The sequence below is a fragment of the Tachyglossus aculeatus genome, chromosome 22, assembly GCF_015852505.1.
Source record: "Tachyglossus aculeatus isolate mTacAcu1 chromosome 22, mTacAcu1.pri, whole genome shotgun sequence".
NCBI lineage: Eukaryota > Metazoa > Chordata > Mammalia > Monotremata > Tachyglossidae > Tachyglossus > Tachyglossus aculeatus.
The window spans coordinates 55,313,749-55,335,797 of NC_052087.1; the positions used below are offsets into that span (position 1 = coordinate 55,313,749).

General features: G+C 49.1%; 1 protein-coding gene across 1 annotated transcript in view; it reads left to right on the top strand.

Moving 5' to 3' along the window:
* Positions 1-22,049, top strand: part of LOC119944166 (mucin-5B-like) — a 110,352-nt gene that overhangs the window by 1,178 nt on the left and 87,125 nt on the right. The window contains exons 3-10 of the mRNA XM_038765384.1: positions 1,916-2,180; positions 4,660-4,774; positions 7,180-7,270; positions 9,471-9,577; positions 10,297-10,513; positions 14,205-14,330; positions 16,052-16,169; positions 18,646-18,784. Of these exons, the coding sequence (XP_038621312.1) occupies positions 1,916-2,180; positions 4,660-4,774; positions 7,180-7,270; positions 9,471-9,577; positions 10,297-10,513; positions 14,205-14,330; positions 16,052-16,169; positions 18,646-18,784 (1,178 nt within the window). The remainder of the gene's footprint in view (positions 1-1,915; positions 2,181-4,659; positions 4,775-7,179; positions 7,271-9,470; positions 9,578-10,296; positions 10,514-14,204; positions 14,331-16,051; positions 16,170-18,645; positions 18,785-22,049) is intronic.

The window sequence follows — 22,049 nt, forward strand, 5'->3', positions numbered from 1 at the left end:
TATGTAAGCCCAGTGTGGGCAGGTATTGTCTCTACTGCTGAATCGTACTTTCCAAGTGCTTAGTACAGTGCTCTGCACACAGTAAGCACTCAAGAAATACGATTGAATGAAACCAACACCCCTGACTGTCCTCGCTCCATCAATCAATCATATTTATTGAGTGCTTACTGTGTGCAGAGCACTGTACTAAGCGCTTGGGAGTACAAGTTGGCAACATATAGAGACAGTCCCTACCCAACAGTGGGCTCACAGTCTAGAAGGGGGAGACAGAGAACAAAACCAAACATATTAACAAAATAAAATAAATAGAATAGATATGTACAAGTAAAATAAATAAATAGAGTAATAAATATGTACAAACATATGTCCCTGTCTCTCCCCAAGCGACCCAGCATGGACCATCCCACACCCCTGACTCTCCTCTCTCCATCCCTAACTCTCCCTTAGTGACCCAGCACAGACCATCCAACACCCCTGACTCTCCCATCTCTGCCCTGACTCTCCTTCAGTGACCCAATCTGGACTATGGGTCCCTAGACTTGTCCAAATCACCCTGAACCCTGCTGATATTTCCAACGTGGAGAAGGCCCCTGCCCTGGGAAGTTGAGGGGCTAGCTTGGGGCAGGCAGACAGTTTCCTGTGACCCCAGCAAGGTGGCCAAGAATGACAGCCCAACCTACAGCCCCAATTTCATTCCTCCAACCAGAGAGGTTGGGTGACTTGCTTGAGTTCAACCAGCAGTCTGGGCGCGGGGCAGGAATTTAATCCCAGGCCCTCCCCCAGCACGGGGCCCCCCTCAAGACTCACACCAGGCTTCCTGGAATGGCAGGGGGTGGGAGATTCTGGGTGTGGAGCCCCTGAACCCCAGTTTAAGAAAGGATCCCCCCCATTGGATATTTAAAGGCCATGTAATAATAATAATGGTATTAAGCACTTACTATGTGCCAAGTACTGTTCTAAACGCTACCCTGAGTCTCCCAGCCACTAGGGAGAGCTCCTGGCAGGAAGATGTTGCTAGGGAGAAGTAATAATAATATAATAATAATAATGGCATTTATTAAGCACTTGCTATGTGCAAAGAACTGTTCTAAGCACTGGGGAGGTTACAAGGGACACCACGGGGGGCTCACAATCTTAATCCCCATTTTACAGATGAGGTAACTGAGGCCCAGAGCAGTTAAGTGACCTGCCCAAAGTCACACAGCTGACAGTTGCCAGAGCTGTGCATGGATTTGAACCCATGACCTCTGACTCCAAAGCCCGGGCTCCATCCACTGAGCCACGCTGCTTCTCTAATAATAATAATAATGATAGCATTTATTAAGCACTTACGCTGTGCAGAGCACTGTTCTAAGCACTGGGGAGGTTACAAGGTGATCAGGTTGTCCCACGGGGGGCTCACAGTCCGCATTTTACAGATGAGGGAACTGAGGCCCAGAGAAGTGAAGTGACTTGCCCAAAGTCACACAGCTGACAAGTGGCGGAGCCGGGATTTGAGCCCATGACCTCTGACTCCAAAGCCCGGGCTCCTTCCACTGAGCCACGCTGCTTCTCTAGCCGATAGTAGCCAATCAGCTCCCAGTTACTATGGTCCCCTGGCAACCCCGGAGAAGCAGCGTGGCTCAGCGGAAAGAGCCCGGGCTTTGGAGTCAGAGGTCACGAGTTCAAACCCCGGCTCCGCCAATTGTCAGCTGTGTGACTTTGGGCAAGTCACTTAACTTCTCTGGGCCTCAATTCCCTCATCTGTAAAATGGGGATTAAGACTGTGAGCCCCCCGCAGGACAGCCTGATCACTTGTAACCTCCCCAGCGCTTAGAACAGTGCTTTGCACATAGTAAGCGCTTAATAAATGCCATTATAAGTAAAAACCCTGAGCAGATGCGCTGCTCCTCACTCTTCCCCGGTCCCCCCGCAGCCCTGAACCCCGCCCACGGTGGGCAGGTGTGCAGCACGTGGGGGACCTTCCACTACAAGACGTTCGACGGTGCCATCTTCCGCTTCCCGGGCCTCTGCAACTACGTCTTGGCCGCCCACTGCCGCGCCCCGTACGAGGACTTCAACGTCCAAATCCGCCGGGCCCTGGGCCCTGGCGGCCGCCCCGTGGTCTCCCGCGTCCTGCTCCACATCGACGGCGTCGTCCTGGAGATGGTCAACGGCTCCGTCCTCGTCGACGGCCAAAGGTGAGGGTTTTCCGGGCTGACTCTATTGGACTCTCTCAAGATCCCACTCCAATGCTCTGCACACGGTAGACCGGAGGCTCCTAGGCAATTAATAACAATTTTGGTATTTTTTAAGGCGCTGGGATGTGTACAAGAAAATCAGGTTGGACACAGTCCCTGTCCTGCATAGGGCTCACAGTCTTAATAATAATAATAATGATGTCATTTATTAAGTGCTTACTTGTGCAAAGCACTGTTTAAGCACTGGGGAGATTATAGGGTGATCAGGTTGTCCCACAGGGGGCTCACAGTCTTAATCCCCATTTTACAGATGAGGTAACTGATACAGAGAAGTGACTTGCCCAAGGCCACACAGCAGACAAGAGGCAGAGCTGGGATTAGAACCCATGACATTCTAACTCCCAAGCCCATGCTCTCTCCACTACGCCATGCTGCTTCCCATACTGTGTCATTTCTGAGGGCAGGGATTGTGTTTACTAACTCTATTTTCCTCTCCCAAGTGCTCAGTACAGTGCTCTGCACACAGTAGACTGTAAACTCCTTGAGGGCAGGGATCATGACTGCTAACTCTATTTTCCTCTCCCAAGTGCTCAGTACAGTACTCTGCAGACTCTTAAGCACTCCATCTCTATTTATCCATCTCTTAAGCGCTTAGTACAGTGCTCTGCACACAGTAAGCGCTCAATAAATACGATTGATTGATTGATTGCAGACAACACACTGTAAAGTCCTTAAGGGCAGGGACTGTATCTTCTAACCCCAGGATAATAATAACAATAATAATGATGGCATTTGTTAAGCACTTACTATGTGCAAAGCACTGTTCTAAGTGCTGGGGGAATACAAGATGATCAGGTTGTCCCACATGGGGCTCACAGTCTTCATCCCCATTTTACAGATGAGGTAACTGAGGCACAGAGAAGTTAAGTGGCTTGCCCAAGGCCACACAGCAGACAAGTGTCAGAGTGGGATTCGAACACTTGATCTTTGACTCCTAAGCCCATACTCTTTCCACTGAGCCACGCTGCTTCCCTTTGGATACTCTCCAAAGCTCTTAGATCAGTGCTCTGCTATCGATCAATCAATCATATATATTAATTGCCTACTGTGTGCAGAGCACTGTGCTAAACACTTGGGAGACTACGACATAACTCTGTACCAAGAAAGCATCCGGTAAATACAACTGATTGATCATTAACCCTGGCGGCCTCATCTCCGAACAGCCATATCCCTGCCTGGGAAATCCCTGCAGAATTGAGGGGTGGGGGATACTGGGTGCGGATCTGGGTTCTAATCCCAGCTCCATGTGTGACCTTGGGCAGGCGACTTCACTTCTCTGGGCCTCAGTTTCCTCATCTGTAAAGTCTTTACCTCATCTTTACCTCATCTTTAGCTTTAATCCTATTTATTCTGACGACTTGACACCAGTCCACATGTTTTGTTTTGTTGTCTGTCTCCCCCTTCTAGATTGTGAGACCGTTGTTGGGTAGGCGGATCGAGCCCAGGTTTGGGAGTCAGAAGGTCATGGGCGCACATCCCGGCTGTGCCATTTTTTTTTTAATGGCATTTATTATGCACTTACTATGTGCAAGGCACTGTTCTAAACGCTGGGGAGGTTACAAGGCGATCAGGTTGTCCCTCGGGGGGCTCACAGTCTTAATCCCCATTTTACAGATGAGGTAACTGAGGCCCAGAGAAGTTAAGTGACTTGCCCAAAGTCACACAACTGACAAGTGGCGGAGCCAGGATTTGAAGCCATGACCTCTGATTCCAAAGCCCAGGCTCTTTCCACTGAGCCACGCTGCTTCTCTCATTTGTCTCCTGTGTGACCTTGGGCAAGTCACTTCACTTCTCTGTGCCTTAGTTACCTCTACTGTAAAATGGGGACGAAGACCGTGAGCCCCACGTGAACCCGATCACCTTTTATCTACCCCAGTGCTTAGAACAGTGCTTGGCACATAGTAAGTGCTTAATAAAAGCCATCGTTATTATTATTATTATTCACTTCTCTGGGCCTCAGTTCTCTCATCTGTAAAATGGGGACTGAAACCGTGAGCCCCATGTGGGATAGGGAGTGCGTCCAACCTGATTGGAAGCAGAGAAGCAGCGTGGCTCAATGGAAAAAGCCTGGGCTTTGGAGTCAGAGGTCATGGGTTCAAATCCCGACTCCACCAATTGTCAGCTGTGTGACTTGGGCAAGTCACTTAACTTCTCTGTGCCTCAGTTACCTCATCTGTAAAATGGGGATTAAGACTGTGAGCTCCATATGGGACAACCTGATCACCTTGTAACCTCCCCAGCGGTTAGAACAGTGCTTTGCACATAGTAAGTGCTTAATAAATGCCATTATTATAATTATTATTTTCTTGTATTCACCCCGGTGCTTAGTGCAGTGCTTGGCACATAGTAAGCACTTACCAAATACCACAATTATTATTATTGTTATCTTCTCCTCTCCTCCTCCCCGGACTCCCTGCAGGGAACAGACGCCCTTCACACTCTCTGGGATCGCCGTGGAGAAGAACAGCGTCTACACTAAAGTCAGGGCCAAGATCGGCCTGACCTTCATGTGGAACGGCGAGGACGGCGTCCTGGTGAGACTGACCACTCGCCGTAGTGTCTAGAGCCCGGGCCTGAGTGTCAGAAGGCCATGGGTTCTAATCCTGGCTCCGCCACACGTCTGCAGTGTGACTTCAGGCAGGTCCCTTCACTTCCCTGGGCCTCAGTTACTTCATCTGTAAAATAGGGATTGAGACTGTGAGCCCCACTTGGGACAGGGATTGTGTCCAGCCCGATTTGCTTTTATCCACCCCAGCGTTTAGTAAGGTGGCTGGCAAATAGTAAGTGTTTAACAAATACCATTATTATTACTATTGTTATTTTGATTATTATTATGTCTGCAAGTCGGACACATAGAGGGACATCGTCATTGTCCCCCGGAGTTCCTTGGAAAACCAGTCAATCCCCTTTGGGCTTGCTCCTGGCCAGCCCATTCCCACAGACAGCAATGGTGGCATGTTTGATTGACAGCACCTCGGCCTCTCCCAGTCCCCCCCGCCCTAATAATAATAATTCATTCATTCATTCATTCAATCGTGTTTATTGAGCACTTACTGTGTGCAGAGCACTGTACTAAGCACTTGGGAAGGACAAGTCGGCAACATATAGAGACGGTCCCTACCCAACAATGGGCTCGCAGTTTAGAAGGGGGAGACAACAAAACTTATTATTATTATTATTATTATTATCATTATGGGGGAAGGAGAATGGACATTAATCCTCTTTTTCCAGAAAAAAATATTGAAGCACTGAAAAGTTTAAGGGGCTTTACCCCAGGGTGGCAAAACTAGCTCACAGCGGAGCAAGGATTAGAACCCCAGTTTCCCGCCTCCCAGTCTGAAGTCCAAAGAAGCTCTGCCATCCTTGTTCCCCAGAGGTTTAATAATAATAATAATAATGATAATGGCATTTGTTAAGTGCTTACTATGTGCCTAGCACTGTTCTAAGCGCTGGGGAGTATACAAGGTGATCAGGTATAATTGTGGTAATAATAATAATAATAATAATAATAATGGCATTTGTTAAGCGCTTACTATGTGCAGAGCACTGTTCCCCCCTTTTAGACTGTGAGCCCACTGCTGGGTAGGGACTGTCTCTATATGTTGCCAACTTGTACTTCCCAAGCGCTTAGTACAGTGCTCTGCACACAGTAAGCGCTCAATAAATACGATTGATGATGATGATGATACAAGGTGATTAAGTTGTCCCACGTGGGGCTCACAGTCTTAATCCCCATTTTACAGATGAGGTAACTGAGACTCAGAGAAGTTAAGTGACTTGCCCAAGGTCACACAGCAGACATGGTATCCATTAAGCGCTTATTATGTTCCAGGCACTAAGTGCTAGGGTGAATACAAGCAAGCGGAGTTGGGCACAGTCCCTGTCCATGCGGGGCTCACAGCCTCGATCCCCGTTTCACAGATGAGGTAACTGAGGCACAGAGAAGTGAAGTGACTTGCCCAGGGTCTCGTTGACGCCCCAGCTGCCCTGGGACAGGTTGGGGAGGTCTTGTGAGGAAGTGCCCGGAGTCTGGGTAGACTGGCAACAGGGTCGGGGGAGGGAGGGAGGCAGGCCAGAGCCAGGAGCACCCCCAGATCAACAAAGGGGTCATCACCTCACACAAGGTCCAACAATCTCAATCCCACAGTCCTCTTCTGGCCTGGCAGAACTGAGGTCAGCGCTGTGTCACCAACCCATCTGAGGGTTTGCCCTGGGTGGGCATGGATCCCTAAGGGCAGGCTGGAGTCTCCTTGGGTTTGACCGGCTGACCTCAAAAATCTCCAGTGGCTACCAATTAATCTGTGCATCAGGCAGAAACTCCTCACCCTGGGCTTCAAGGCTGTCCATCACCTCACGCCCTCCTACCTCACCCCCTTCTGTCCTTCTCCAGCCCAACCCGCACCCTCCACTCCTCTGCCACTAATCTCTTCACCGTGCCTCGTTCTCACCTGTCCCACCATCGACCCCTGGCCCACGTCATCCCCCTGGCCTGGAATGCCCTCCCTCCCAACACCCATCAAGCTAACTCTCTTCCTCCCTTCAAGGCCCTACGGAGAGCTCACCTCCTCCAGGAGGCCTTCCCAGACTGAGCCCCTTCCTTCCTCTTCCCCTCATCCCCCTCTCCATCCTCCCATCTTACCTCCTTTCCTTCCCCACAGCACCTGTATATATGTATATATGTTTGTACATATTTATTACTCTATTTATTTATTTATTTTACTTGTACATATCTATTCTATTTTCTTTTGTTAGTATGTTTGGTTTTGTTCTCTGTCTCCCCCTTTTAGACTGTGAGCCCACTGTTGGGTAGGGACTGTCTCTATGTGTTGCCAACTTGTACTTCCCAAGTGCTTAGTACAGTGCTCTGCACACAGTAAGCGCTCAATAAATACGATTGATGGATTGATTGACCTCCAGATGCTCTCTGCTCTGATTGTAGCTGGAACTGGACCCCAGATACGTTAACCAGACCTGTGGGCTCTGCGGGGATTTCAACGGACTCCCGGAATACAATGAATTCTACTCCAATGGTGAGTGGATCGCACATACCCCCCCTTCCCAACTATTCCCTGATTGTCCAGAGAAGAGCCATCATAGCAATAATGGGATATATTGAACACCCCCTTTAATAGTAGTACTAATAGAGTAGCCATGGTAATAATAATAATAATACTAATGGCATTTATTAAGCACTTACTATGTGCAAAGCACTGTTCTAAGCACTGGGGAGGTTACAAGGTGATCAGGTTCTCCTTCGTGGGGCTCACAGTCTTAATCCCCATTTTACAGATGAGGTCACTGAGGCCCAGAGAAGTGAAGTGACTTGCCCAAAGTCTCCCAGCTGACAATTGGCGGAGCCGGAATTTGAACCCGTGACCTCTGACGCCAAAGCCCGGGCTCTTTCCACTGAGCCACGCTGCTTCTCTGATAGATTAAACGCCTCCTGCAGTAGTGGTAGTAGTATTAGTAGTAGTACCAAAGACATGGTATTTATTGAGCACCAACTCTAATAGTAGTTCTAAGCAGCGTGGCTCAGTGGAAAGAGCCCGGGCTTTGGAGTCAGAGGTCATGGGTTCGAATCCCAGCTCCACCACACGCCTGCTGTGTGACCTTGGGCAAGTCACTCTGAGCCTCAGTTACCTCATCTGTAAAAGGAGGATTAAGACTGTGAGCCCCGCGTGGGACAACCTGATCACCTTGTATCCCCCCAGCGCTTAGAACAGTGCTTTGCACATAGTATGCGCTTAATAAATGCCGTCATTATTCAGCGCTTAGAACAGTGCTTTGCACATAGTGAACACTTAATAAATGCCATCATCATCATTAGTAATAGAGTAGACAAAGTATTTATTAAGTATTTAATAATAATAATAATAATAATGGCATTTATTAAGCACTTACTATGTGCAAAGCACTGCTCTATGCGCTGGGGAGGCTACAGATTGATCAGGTTGTCGCATGGAGGGCTCATAGTCTTAATCCCCATTTTACAGATGAGGTAACTGAGGCACAGAGAAGTTAAGTGACTTGCCCAAAGTCACGCAGCTGGCAATTGGCGGAGCCAGGATTTGAACACTTGACCACTGACTCCAAAGCCCGGGCTCTTTCCACTGAGCCACGCTGCTTCTGATAGTACCCACTACTATAGTGGTAGTAGTAGAATAGACAGGGTATTTATTGCATACCTATAGTAGTAGTAATAGTAGAGGAAAGAAAGGGAAAGGAGGACTTAGTCAGGGAAGGCTTCTTGGAGGAGATGGGCCTTCAATAAGGCTTTGAAGTGGGGGAGAGTCATCGTCTGCCAGATACGAGGAGGGAGGGCATTCCAGGCCAGAGGCAGGACGCGGGCGAGGGGTAGGCTGCGAGATAGATTAGACCAAGGTACAGTGAGAAGGGTGGCATTAGAGAAGCGAAATGTGCGGATTGGGTTGGAGTAGGAGAGTAGTGAGGTGAGATAAGAAGGGGCAAGGAGATGGAAGGCTTTAAACCCAAAGGTGAGCAGTTTCTGTTTGATCTGGAGGTGGATGAACAACCTCTGGAGGTTCTTGAAAGTGGGGAAACTTGAACTGAATGTTTTTGCAGAAAAATGATCCGACTTTGAAGCAGCAGAAGCAGCGTGGCTCAGTGGAAAGAGCATGGGCTTTGGAGTCAGTGGTCATGGGCTCAAATCCCGGCTCTGCAAATTGTCAGCTGTGTGACTTTGGGCAAGTCATGTCACTTCTCTGCACCTCAGTTACCTCATCTGTAAAACGGGGATTGATTGTGAGCCACCTGTGGGACAACCTGATCACCTTGTAACTTCCCCAGCGCTTAGAACAGTGCTTTGCACATAGTAAATGCTTAATAAATGCCATTATTATTATTATTATTTGAAGATGGGGAGAGTTGTGGTCTTCCAGAGAGGAAGGGAATAATGATAATAATGATGGCATTTATTAAGCCCTTACTATGTGCTGAGCACTGTTCTAAGAGCTGGGGAGGTTACAAGGTTGTCCCACGGGGGGCTGACAGTCTTCATCCCCATTTTACAGATGAGATGAGAATGGAAAGGGGAGAGACAAGGGTGTCGGATGGTCCGTCCCGTCCTGAGACACTGGGGGAGAGTCGGAGGGGAGGGCGGAGGGGAGGAGATGGGCTTTCAGAAGGGCTTTGAAGATGGTTGGAGCTGTGGTCCCCCTGAGGGGAAAGAGAAGGGGGCCCGGGAGGGACTGACAAAGAGCCCACTTACAGATGTCAGGCTGACGGCGCTTCAGTTTGGAAACCTGCAGAAGATGGATGGGCCAACAGAAGAATGCGAAGACCCAGTAATGCCAAAGGAGGAGAAATGTCAGGACAAGGTGAGGTGTGATACCCTGGGGCCATCGCTTACTGCGCGGACCGGTGGCCGGCCTCGGGGATGATGGAGAACAAGGGGGAGGAAGGGTGTGGATGGTCTCTACTGGGTGGAAACGGAAGGTGCCACCTCCCCCGGGAAACATCTGGACACAGACTTGGGCTCAGTCGGGTGTCAGGTTGATTCATGGACGAGAGGTATGGGTGGAGAGAGTCAGGGGTGTTGGATGGTCCATGCTGGGTCACTGGGGGAGAGAGTCAGGAATGCTGTGATGGAGAGGGGAGAGTCAAGGGAATTAGGTGGTCCAGGCTGGGTCATTGAAGATAATCAGGGATGAAGCAGGAAGAGTCGGGGGTTTGGGATGGTCCATGCTGGGTCACTGGGGGAGAGAGTCAGGAATGCTGTGATGGAGAGGGGAGAGTCAAGGGAATTAGATGGTCCAGGCTGGGTCATTGAAGAGAATCAGGGATGAAGCAGGGAGAGTCGGGGGTTTGGGATGGTCCATGCTGGGTCACTGAAGGACAGTGGAAGGTGTGAGATGGGCCATCATCAGACATGAGGGCAGGTGGTCAAAAGGACGTGGGGCACCTAATTCCCCCAAGCGTCACGAGCCCCGTGAGAGGCAGTGTCCTGGGCGGCCCAGTCCAGTCCAGTCCGAGGGGCTTCCCCTGGGAGCCGGCCACCTCCTCACCGGCCGCGGACTCTGGTTTCGCGGGTCCGCAGGGAGATGTCTGCGTCAGGGTGCTGACTGGGCCAGCCTTCGCGGACTGCCACGGGCTGGTCAACGTGAGCCGGTACATCGAGGCCTGCATCCAAGACCTGTGCTCCTGCTCGGTGCCCGATGGACCCTCCTGCCCGTGTGACACCGTCGCGGAGTACTCGCGGCAGTGTGCCCATGCCGGAGGGCGACCCCGGGCCTGGAGGAACCCCCAGCTGTGCCGTAAGTCACCTCCGGATCCATTCAATAGTGTTTAGTGAGTGCTTACTGTGTGCACAGCACTGTACTAAGCGCTTGGGAGAGTGCTTCCCCCACTCCCTTCTGCATCACTCTGACTTGCTCCCTTTGTTCTTCCCCGCTCCCAGCCCCACACCACTTATCATCATCATCATCATCAATCGTATTTATTGAGCGCTTACTGTGTGCAGAGCACTGTACTAAGCGCTTGGGAAGTACAAGTTGGCAATATACAGAGACAGTCCCTACCCAACAGTGGGCTCACAGTCTAAAAACTGTCATTTATTTATTTATATTAATGTCTGTCTCCCCCTCTCTACACTGTAAGCTCATTGTGGGCAGGGAATGTGTCTGTTATATTGGTATATTGTACTCTCCCAAGTGCTTAATACAGTGCTCTGCACACAGTAAGCGCTCAATAAATATGAATGAATGAATATAATGGAACAATAAGCAGATACATTCCCTGGCCACAACCAGCTTACAGTCGAGAGGGGGAGAACAGTCCCAAGGCTGGGCATGGGGAAGCCCCCCCAACCCACAAATCTGGCCTGAAAGTCAGAAGGATCTGAGTTCTAATCCAAGCTCCACCACCTATCTGCGGTATGACCTTGGTCAAGTCATTTCACTTCTCTGGGTCTCGTCTGTAAAATGGGGATTAAGTCTGTGAGACCCACATGGGACAGGGACTGTGTCCAACCTGAGTAGCTTGTATCTACCCCAGTGTTTAGTACAGTGCCTGGCACCTAGTAAATGCTTAACAAATACCATTAAAAAACTAATTAGCATGTCCAAACCTCCATGGGGTGTGACCATTGTACCAAGAGAAATCCATGAGGGTGTAAACTGTACACTGTACTGAACACCTGGGAGAGTACAAGAGAGTTAAATATGACCCCAGTCCACGAGAAGCTTACAGTCTGCTGTGTACAAAGCACTGTGCTGACCACTGGGAGAGTCCAATAGAGTTAGTATACCCAATCCCTGCCTTTGAGGAGCTTACAGTTTACTGTGCGAAGAGCACTGTACTAAACAGTACAATACAATAGAGTTGGTGAACATGATTCCTACCCTCAAGAAGCTTATGGTCTGCTGCGTGCAGAGCACTATACTGAGCACTTGGGAGAGTCCAATAAAGTTAGGAAAATGATCCATGCCCTTGAGGAGCTGAGAGTCTACTGTGCAGAGCATTGTAATGAGCTCTGGGAGAGGGCAATAGAGTTAGCAAACATTATAATAATAATAATAGTGATATTTGTTAAGCGTTTACTGTGTGCCAAGCACTGTTCTAAGCCCTGGGGTAGATACAAAGTAATCAGGTTGTCCCACGTGGGGCTCACACGTCTTAACCCCCATTTTCCAGATGAGGTAACTGAGGCACAGAAAAATGAAGTGGCTTGCCTAAGGTCACACAGCAGACAAGTGAAGGAGCCAGGATTAGAACCCATGTCCTCTGACTCCCAAGCCCGCACTCTTTCCACTGAGCCACGCTGCTTACCTTCCCTCAAGGAGCTGATATTTTACTGTGCACAGAGCACTGTGGTGAGCGCCTGGGAGAGTCCAATAGAGTTAGTGGACATGGTCCCTGACCTTGAGGAGCTGAGGGTCTAGTTGGGGAGAGAGGGTACAAGATATTATGGGAAGTGGGATTTGATGCAGGTGAGTTTCCCTAGATTCCTTTCCATCTCAGGAATAGTAACCATGGGGCCCAGAGCTGATGGAGAGGATGGAGTCTTGAGGGAGGAGGTCAGTCAATCCATGGTATTTACTGAGCGCTCACCACATGCCGTGCGCTTTACTAGGCACTTGGGAGAGTACGGCTGGAAATGGCCCCTGAACGACAAGGTTTCTGCGTCTGCCTCGCCGGTCGAGTGGGAGCCCCTTGCGGGGAGACAACCTGTCTAGTGGGACTGTGGAACTCTCCCAAGCGCCCAGTACAGAGCCCCGCCAACAAGGGGCGCTCATTACAGGGAAGCAGTTTGGCCTAGTGGATAGCACCCGGGACTGGGAATCAGAAGGACCTGGGTTCTAATCCCATCTCTGCCACTCATCTGCTGTGTGACCTTGGCAAATCCCTCTGCTTCTCTGTGCCTCCTTTGTAAAATGGGCATTAAGGCTGGGCGCCCCATGTGGGACATTCATTCATTCATTCAATCGTATTTATTGAGCGCTGGGTGCCGAGCACTGTACTAAGCGCTTGGAAATAATAATAATAATAATAATAATGTTGGCATTTGTTAAGCGCTTACTATGTGCAAAGCACTGTTCTAAGCGCTTGGGGGGATACAAAGTGATCAGGTTGTACCACGTGGGGCTCACAATCTTAATCCCCATTTTACAGATGAAGTAACTGAGGCTCAGAGAAGTTAAGTGACTTGCCCAAGGTCACACAGCAGACATGTGGCGGAGCCGGGAAAGTACAATTCCACAATAAAGAGAGACAATCCCGACCCATACTGGGCTTTCAGTCTAAAAGCAGGGACTGTGTCCACCCCAATTACCTTGTAGGCACCCCAGTGCTTAGTACGGTGCTGCCGACTTGTACTTCCCAAGCGCTTAGTACAGTGCTCTGCACATAGTAAGCGCTCAATAAATATGATTGAATGAATGAATGAATGAATACAGTGGCTGGCACATAGTAAGCACTTAACCAATATCATTATTATTATTATTATATTACATTATATGTTGTTAGTAGTAGTAGTAGTAGTAGTAGTAGTAGTAGTAGTAGTAGTAGTAGTAGTAGTAGTAGTAGAGAAGCAGTGTGGCTCAGTGGAAAGAGCACGGGCTTTGGAGTCAGAGGTCATGGGTTCAAATCCCTGCTCCGCCGCTTGTCAGCTGGGTGACTCTGGGCTCGTCACTTAACTTCTCTGTGCCTCAGTTACCTCATCTGTAAAATAGAGATTAAAACTGTGAGCCCCTCGTGGGACAACCTAATCAATTTGTATCCTCCCCAGCACTTAGAACAGTGCTTTGCATATAGTAAGCACCTAATAAATGCCATTAGTAGTAGTAGTATATAGTGTCTCTACTCAGAACATGTTTTCTCCTGGGGAGATAGTGGAGGGAGAGGGAGAGCTCTCTTCCTCCCTTCAAGGCCCTACTGAGAGCTCACCTCCTCCAGGAGGCCTTCCCAGACTGAGCCCCCTCCTTCCTCTCCCCCTCGTCCCCCTCTCCATGCCCCCCATCTTACCTCCTTCCCTTCCCCACAGCACCTGTATATATGTATATATGTTTGTACATATTTATTACTCTATTTATTTATTTATTTATTTTACTTGTACATATCTATTCTATTTATTTTATTTTGTTAGTATGTTTGGTTTCGTCTCCCCCTTTTAGACTGTGAGCCCACTGTTGGGTAGGGACCGTCTCTATATGTTGCCAATTTGTACTTCCCAAGCGCTTAGTACAGTGCTCTGCACACAGTAAGCGCTCAATAAATACGATTGATGATGATGATGAGAGGGAGGTCACTCTGGGGACTTTCATCAGCTCCCTTTGGTAGCCAACCACCCGGCCACACTGCAGTCGCCCGGTTCAACCTCAATTCTCCGGTGGTGGTCCCAGCCGGGGGAGAGGGAAGGGGAGGAAGGCCGGGGGGCCCAGGGCTGGTCAGTCCGGTCGGCGCCGTCCCGCTCGGTGAGTGGACTTGGCATCCTGTCCATCGTTTCAGCCAAGAAGTGTCCGCCCACGATGCGCTACGAGGAGTGCGGGTCTCCTTGCCCCGACTCCTGCTCCAACCCCGAGCGCAGCCAGCTCTGCGAAGACCACTGCATGGATGGATGCTTCTGCCCCCCAGGTAAGACCCCCAAACTCCCCACTCCCTCCACACCCCCTTCGCCGCCCCACCTGCATCAGGACCATTTATTCATTCAGTCAGTCATTCATTCACTCAATATTTATTGAGCGCTTACTCTGTGCAGAGCACGGTACTAAGCGCTTAGGAGAGGACAATACAGCATTAAACAGTCACATTCCCTCTCCACAGCGGGCTCACAGTCTAGAGTGAGGAAGGCAGATGTGGCTTAGTGGAAAGAGCACAGGCTTGGGAGTCAGAGGTCGTGGGTTCTAATCCTGGCTCTGCCATTTGTCTGCTGGGTGATCTTGGGCCAGTCACTTTCCTACTCTGGGCCTCAATCACCTCATACAGAAAATGGGGGTTGAGACTGTGAGCTCCACGTGTGACAGGGATTGTGTCCAACCTGATGACCTTGTATCTACCCCGGCGCTTAGAACAGTGCTTGGCATATTCATTCATTCAATCAATCAATCGTATTTATTCATTCATTCATTCAATCGTATTTATTGAGCGCTTACTGTGTGCAGAGCACTGGACTAAGCGCTTGGGAAGTACAAGTTGGCAACATATAGAGATGGTCCCTAACCAACAGTGGGCTCACAGTCTGGAAGGGGGAGACAGAGAACAAAACAAAACATATTAACAAAATAAAATAATTAGAATAAATATGTAGAAATTAAATAAATAAATAAATAGAGTAATAATCAATCAATCAATCGTATTTATTGAGCGCTTACTGTGTGCAGAGCACTGTACTAAGCGCTTGGGAAGCACAAGTTGGCAACATATAGTGACAGTCCCTACCCAACAGTGGGCTCACAGTCTAGAAGACTGTGAGCGCGCTGTACTAAGTGCTTCATCATCATCACCATCAATCGTATTTATTGAGCGCTTACTGTGTGCAGAGCACTGTACTAAGCGCTTGGGAAGTACAAGTTGGCAACATATAGAGACAGTCCCTACCCAACAGCGGGCTCTGGGGGAGATACAAGGTGATCAGGTTGTCCCACGTGGGGCTCACAGTCTTAATTCATTCAATCGTATTTACTGTGTGCAGAGCACTGGACTAAGCGCTTGGGAAGTCCAAGTCAGCAACATATAGGGGCGGTCCCTACCCAACAACGGGCTCACAGTTTAGAAGGGGGAGACAGACAACAAAACAAAACATGTAGACAGGTGTCCAAATCACCAGAACGGGCACATAGTAAACACTTAAGTAGCAGCGTGGCTCAGTGGAAAGAGCCCGGGTTTGGGAGTCAGAGGTCATGGGTTCTAATCCCGGCTCCACCACTTGCCTGCTGTGTGACTTTGGGCAAGTCACTTCACTTCTATGGGCCTCTGTTACCTCATCTGTAAAATGGGGATTAAGACTGTGAGCCCCATGTGGGACAACCTGATTACCTTGTAACCCCCCAGTGCTTAGAAAAGTTCTTTGCACATAGTAAGCGCTTAACAAATGCCATTGTTATCTTTTGGACTGTGAGCCCACTGTTGGGTAGGGACTGTCTCTATATGTTGCCAATTTGTACTTCCCAAGCGCTTAGTACAGTGCTCTGCTCAATAAATACGATTGATGATGGTGACTTAAGTACCATCGTTATTATTAAAATAGCCCTCTTAGAGTCATCGCCTTCCACTGATCGTGGGACACCATGCGTGAAGTGTAGGGTGGGGGGCCCAACTCTCCCCTCTCCCTGGCTGACGGGGTTTCTCCGCCACAGGGACTGTTTTGGACGACGTACACGAGGCGGGCTGCATCCCCCTGTCGCAGTGCTCCTGTACCTTCAACGGCCGCTCTTACCATCCGGGATCCTCCTTCTCTACCCGCTGCAGCGCCTGGTAATTGCCCCCTGCCCAGGCCAAGAGGGGCCGGGAGACCGGACGCCTGGGTTCTAGTCATCATCATCATCATCAATCGTATTTATTGAGCGCTTACTGTGTGCAGAGCACTGGACTAAGCGCTTGGGAGGTACAAGTTGGCAACATATAGAGATGGTCCCGACCGAACAGTGGGCTCACAGTCCCAGATCCGGCCCCTCGGCCGGCCCCTGCTCAATTCTGGGCATCACAGTCTCTAGTTGGGGGAGCTTATGGGGGTCTCTGCATCCCAGGGGTCACCGGTCTCAAGGCAAGGGATCCCCCCCACCCAACAAAAGGGGGTACCCTTGGGGGCGATGACTGTGTCTGCCCCAGCCTGCCACACAAGAAGTGCTCAATAATAATAATAATGATGGCATTTGTTAAGCGCTTACTATGTGCCAAGCATTCATTCATTCACTCAATCGTATTTATTGAGCGCTTACTGTGTGCGGAGCACTGTACTAAGCGCTTCTAAGTGCTGGGGGAGATACAAGGGGATCAGGTTGTCCCACGTGGGGCTCACGGTCTTAATCCCCATTTTACAGATGAGGTAACTGAGGCTCAGAGAAGTGACTTGCCCAAGGTCACACAGCAGACGTGTGATGGAGCTGGGATTAGAACCCATGACCTCTGACTCCCGAGACCGGTGTCTCACCACTAAGCCATGCTGCTTCTCAGTCAACACCACGAGAAACTCAAAGGAATCAGAGATGGTTTGGGCGCTTACTCTGTGCTGAGCACTGCCCCAAGCACTGAGGCGGATGCATAATCAGTCCATCAGTGGTATTTATTGAGCGCTTACTGGGTGCAGAGCACTGTACTAAGCACTTGGGAGAGCACGACAGAGTTGATAGACGAATTCCCTGCCCACAGCTAGTTTACAATCTAGAGGGCATAGTAATAATAATAATAATAATAATAATAATAGAGAAGCAGCCTGGCCTAATGGCAAGAGTTTGGGAGTCAGAGGACGTGGGTTCTAATCCCGGTTCTGCCACTTGTCTGCTGTGTGATCTTGGGCAAGTCACTTAATGTCTCTGGGCCTCAGTGACCTCATCTGTAAAATGGGGATTAGATTAAGACTGTGAGCCCCATGTGGGACAACTTGATCACCTTATATCTACCCCAGCGCTTAGAACAGTGCTTGGCACATAGTAAGCACTTAACAAATACCATATTATTATTATTAACCAGATCGACACAGTCCATGTCCCACTCCGGGGTCCACCGTCTAAGGGGGAAGGATAATGGGTATTTAATCCCCATCTCACAGATGGGGAAACTGAGGCACAGATAATTTGAGGGGCTTGCTCACTCAGCAGGCACTCTACCCTTCTCTATCCCCTTCTTCTCCCTCTTCCACTCTCCCTCCTCTTCTTCTCCTTCATCCCTTCTCCTTCCTCCCCTCTCCTTCCTCTTTTTTTGGTTCCTCTTCCCTCTTCTTCTTCCTCTCTCTCTTGTTCTACTCTCTCCTCCCCTCTTTCCTCTTCTTCTCCCTCCCCTTCTTCAATCAATCATATTTATTGAGCGCTTACTGTGAGGCGAGCACCATACTAAGCGCTTGGGAGAGTACGCTATAACAGAGTTGATAGACACAATCCCTGCCCACAGCTAACCCTAATTCCGGTTCCACCACTTATCTGCTGGGTGACCTTGGGTAAATCACTTCACTTCTCTGTGCCTCAATTACCTCATCTGTAATATGGGGACTAATACTGTGAGCCCCGTGAGGGACAGGGGCCGTGTCCAACCTGATTACTTTATATCTACCCCAGCACTTAGTACAATACTTGGCAAATAGTAAGCGCTTAACAAATACCATTATTATCATTATTATACCAGAAAAGAGGGAGACAGATTAATATAAATAAATAAATGACAGATATGGACATAAGTGCTGTAGGGCTGAGGGAGTGGGGAATAAAGGGAGCAAATTGAAGTGCAAGGGTGATGCGGAAGGGAGTGGGAAATGAGGAAATGAGGGGTTAGTCGGGGAGGCCTCTTCTTCCTCTTTTTATTAAGAATAATAGACATAATAATAATGGTATTTGTTAAGCGCTTACTATGTGCCAAGCACTGTTTAAAGCGCTGGGGTAAATACAAGGTAATCAGGTTGTCCAATGTGGGGCCTCACAGTTTTAATCCCCATTTTTCAGATGAGGTCACTGAGACACAGAACAGTTGAGTGACTCGCCCCAGGTCACACAGCAGACAAGTGGCAGAGCTGGGATTCGAACTCGCGGCCTCTGACCCCGAAGGCCGGGCTCTCGCCCCTAGGCCACGCTGCTTCTCTTCTTCCTCCTCCCCTCTCCCTCCTCCTCTTCTTCTTCTCTCCTTCTCCCTCCTCTCCTGTCTCCCTCCCCCAAAGGCCCACGACCCCCGAGGGGGCCCCACTCGGACCCCGGAGGCTGTGACTCAGTTTCCCTGCACCCCAGTGACCCTCTCCACCTTTCAGCACCTGCACGGGCGGGAGATGGAGCTGCCAGGCTCTCCCCTGCCCCGGCACCTGCTCCGTGGAAGGCGGCTCGCACGTGTCTACCTTCGACGAGAAGCGCTACACCGTCCACGGCGACTGTACCTACGTCCTGGCCAAGGTAGTGGACGCGGCCGGGGGCTTGGGAGGGCGGAGGGTCTGCAGAGGGTGACTTGGGGAGACCCCCAAGGGACAGGGTGGCCTTTCACCACAGAGAAAGGACCAGGGAAAGGACCGGCATGCCCACACAAGCACATACTTGTTGGCCAATTCAGATACACGTACACAAATGCACCCGTTCGCACATCTGGGCCTGCATGCACATCTGAGCTCACAGACACACCAATCAATCAATCAATCAATCATATTTATTGAGCACTTACTGTGTGCAGAGCACTGGACTAAGCGCTTGGGAAGTAAAAGTTGGCAACATATAGAGACGGTCCCTACCCAACAGCGGGCTCACAGTCTAGAAGGGGGAGACAGAGAACAAAACAAAACATATTAACAAAATAAAATAAATAGAATAGATATGTACAAGTAAAATAGAGTAATATCAATCGTATTTATTGAGTGCTTACTGTGTGCAGAGCACTGGACTAAGCGCTTGGGAAGTACAAGTTGGCAACATATAGAGACGGTCCCTACCCAACAGCGGGCTCACAGACTAGAAGGGGGAGACAGAGAACAAAACCAAACATACTAACAAAATGAAATAAATAGAATAGATATGTACAAGTAAAATAAATAAATAGAGTAATAAATCCGTACAAACATATATACATATATACAGGTGCTGTGGGGAAGGGAAGGAGGTAAGGCGGCGGGGATGGAGAGCGGGAGGAGGGGGAGAGGAAGGAGGGGGCTCAGTCTGGGAAGGCCTCCAAGCACATACTTGTTGGAAAATACAGGTACATGTATACAAATTCATTCATTCATTCATTCAATCGTATTTATTGAGCGCTTACTGTGTGCAGAGCACTGTACTGAGCTCTTGGGAAGTACAAGTTGGCAACATAGAGAGACGGTCACTACCCAACAACGGGCTCACAGTCTAGAAATGCACACATTTAGCGTGGCTTAGTAGCAAGAGTACAGGCTTGGCAGTCAGAGGACATGGGTTCTGCTGTGTGACCTTGGGCAAGCCACTTCACTTCTCTGTGCCTCAGTTACCTCATCTGTAAAATGGGGATTAAGACTGTGAGCCCCCCGTGGGACAACCTGATCACCCTGTATCCCCCCGAGCACTTAGAACAGTGTTCTGCACATAGTAAGCACTTAATAATAATGATAATGGCATTTATTAGGCAATTACTACGTGCAAAGCACTGTTCTAAGCGCTGGGGAGGTTACAAGGTGATCAGGTTGTCCCACATGGGGCTCACAGTTTTAATCCTCATTTTACAGATGAGGGAACTGTGGCCCAGAGAAGTGAAGTGACTTGCCCAAAGTCACACAGCTGACAGTTGGCGGAGCAGGGATTTGAACCCATGACCTCTGACTCCAAAGCCCGTGCCCTTTCCATTGAGCCATGCTGCCATCATTATTATTATTATTATTATTATTATTATTATTATTATTATAGTAAGTGCTTAACAAATACCATAATTATTATTATTATTATTCATGCCTGTACACAGATGTACATCTGTGCCCACACACACACAGAAGCGCACACTTAATGGCAAATCCAGACACATGTACACAAATGCACACATTCACTCCTTAATAATAATAATAATAATGGCATTTATTAAGCACTTACTCTGTGCAAAGCACTGTTCTAAGTGCTGGGGAGGCTACAAGGTGATCAGGTTGTCCCACAGGGTGCTCACAGTCAATCCCCATTTTACAGATGAGGTAACTGAGGCACAGAGAAGTTAAGTGACTTGCCCAAAGTCACACAGCTGGCAAATGGTGGAGCCGGGATTTGAACCCATGACCACTGACTCCAAAGCCCGGGCTCTTTCCACTGAGCCACCCTGCTTCTCCTGGAGGTCACATGAAAAGCAGCATGGCCTAGTGGCAGGAGCATGGGCTTGGGAGTTGAGGGTGGGGGTTCTACTCCCCGCTCCGCCACTTATCATCATCAACCGTATTTATTGAGCGCTTACTGTGTGCAGAGCACTGTACTAAGCACTTGGGAAGTACAAATTGGCAACATATAGAGACAGTCCCTACCCAACAGTGGTACCCAACTTATCTGTTGTGTGACCTTGGGTAAGTCACTTCATAATAATAATAATAATAATAATGGCATTTATTAAATGCTTACTATGTGCAAAGCACTGTTCTAAGCACAGGAGAGTTTACAAGGTGATCTGGTTGTCCCTCGGGGGGCTCACAGTCTTAATCCCCATTTTACAGATGAGGTAACTGAGGCCCAGAGAAGTGAAGTGACTTGCCCAAAGTCACACAGCTGACAATTGGCAGAGCTGGGATTTGAACCCATGACTCGGACTCTTTTCCACTGAGCCACGCTGCTTCTCTGGGCCTCAGTTCCCTCATCTGGAAAGTGGGGATTGAGACTGGGAGCCCCCCGTGGGACAACCTGATTACCTTGTACCTACCCCAGTGATTAGAATAGTGCTTGGCACACAGTTAGTGCTTAAAAAGTACTATAAATATTATGCTTATCCAAGCCTGCACGTATACCAGCATTCATTCAGTCAATCAGTCATATTTTTTGAGCGCTTACTGTGTGCAGAGCACCGGACTAGACGCTTGGGAGAGTAGAATGCAACAATAAGTAGACACATTCCCTGCTTACAATGAGCTTACATACTTGTTTGCAAATTTAGGTACACGTACACAAATGCACACATCCACACGGACCTGCATGGGCACAAGCACATACTTGTTTGCAAATTCAGATAGATACACGTACAGAAATACACACAGTCACGCCTGCACACGGATGCACAACCTTGTGTGCACTCACACTCACACACAAGCACATACTTATCCGCAGATACACGTACACAAAAGCAGATGTCCATAGACGCTCATCCATGCATGCAATCACACATGTGTACATGTAAGATCCTCGCAACTCAAACCCCTGTTCATTCAATCATACTTATTGACCACTTATTATGTGTAAAGGTACACACTCCCCCTTCTAGACTGTGAGCCCGCTGTTGGGTAGGGACCGTCTCTATATGTTGCCAACTTGTACTTCCCCAGCGCTTAGTACAGTGCTCTGCACACAGTAAGCGCTCAATAAATACGATTGCAGGAATGAATGAATATGCTGTATCTTTTATGCACCTATTATGTGCTGAAGGTACAGCATGGCGTAGCGTTAGGAGTACGGGCTTGGGAATCAGAGGTCGTGGGTTCAAATTCCGACTCTGCCACTCATTGACTGTGTGACCTTGGGCAAG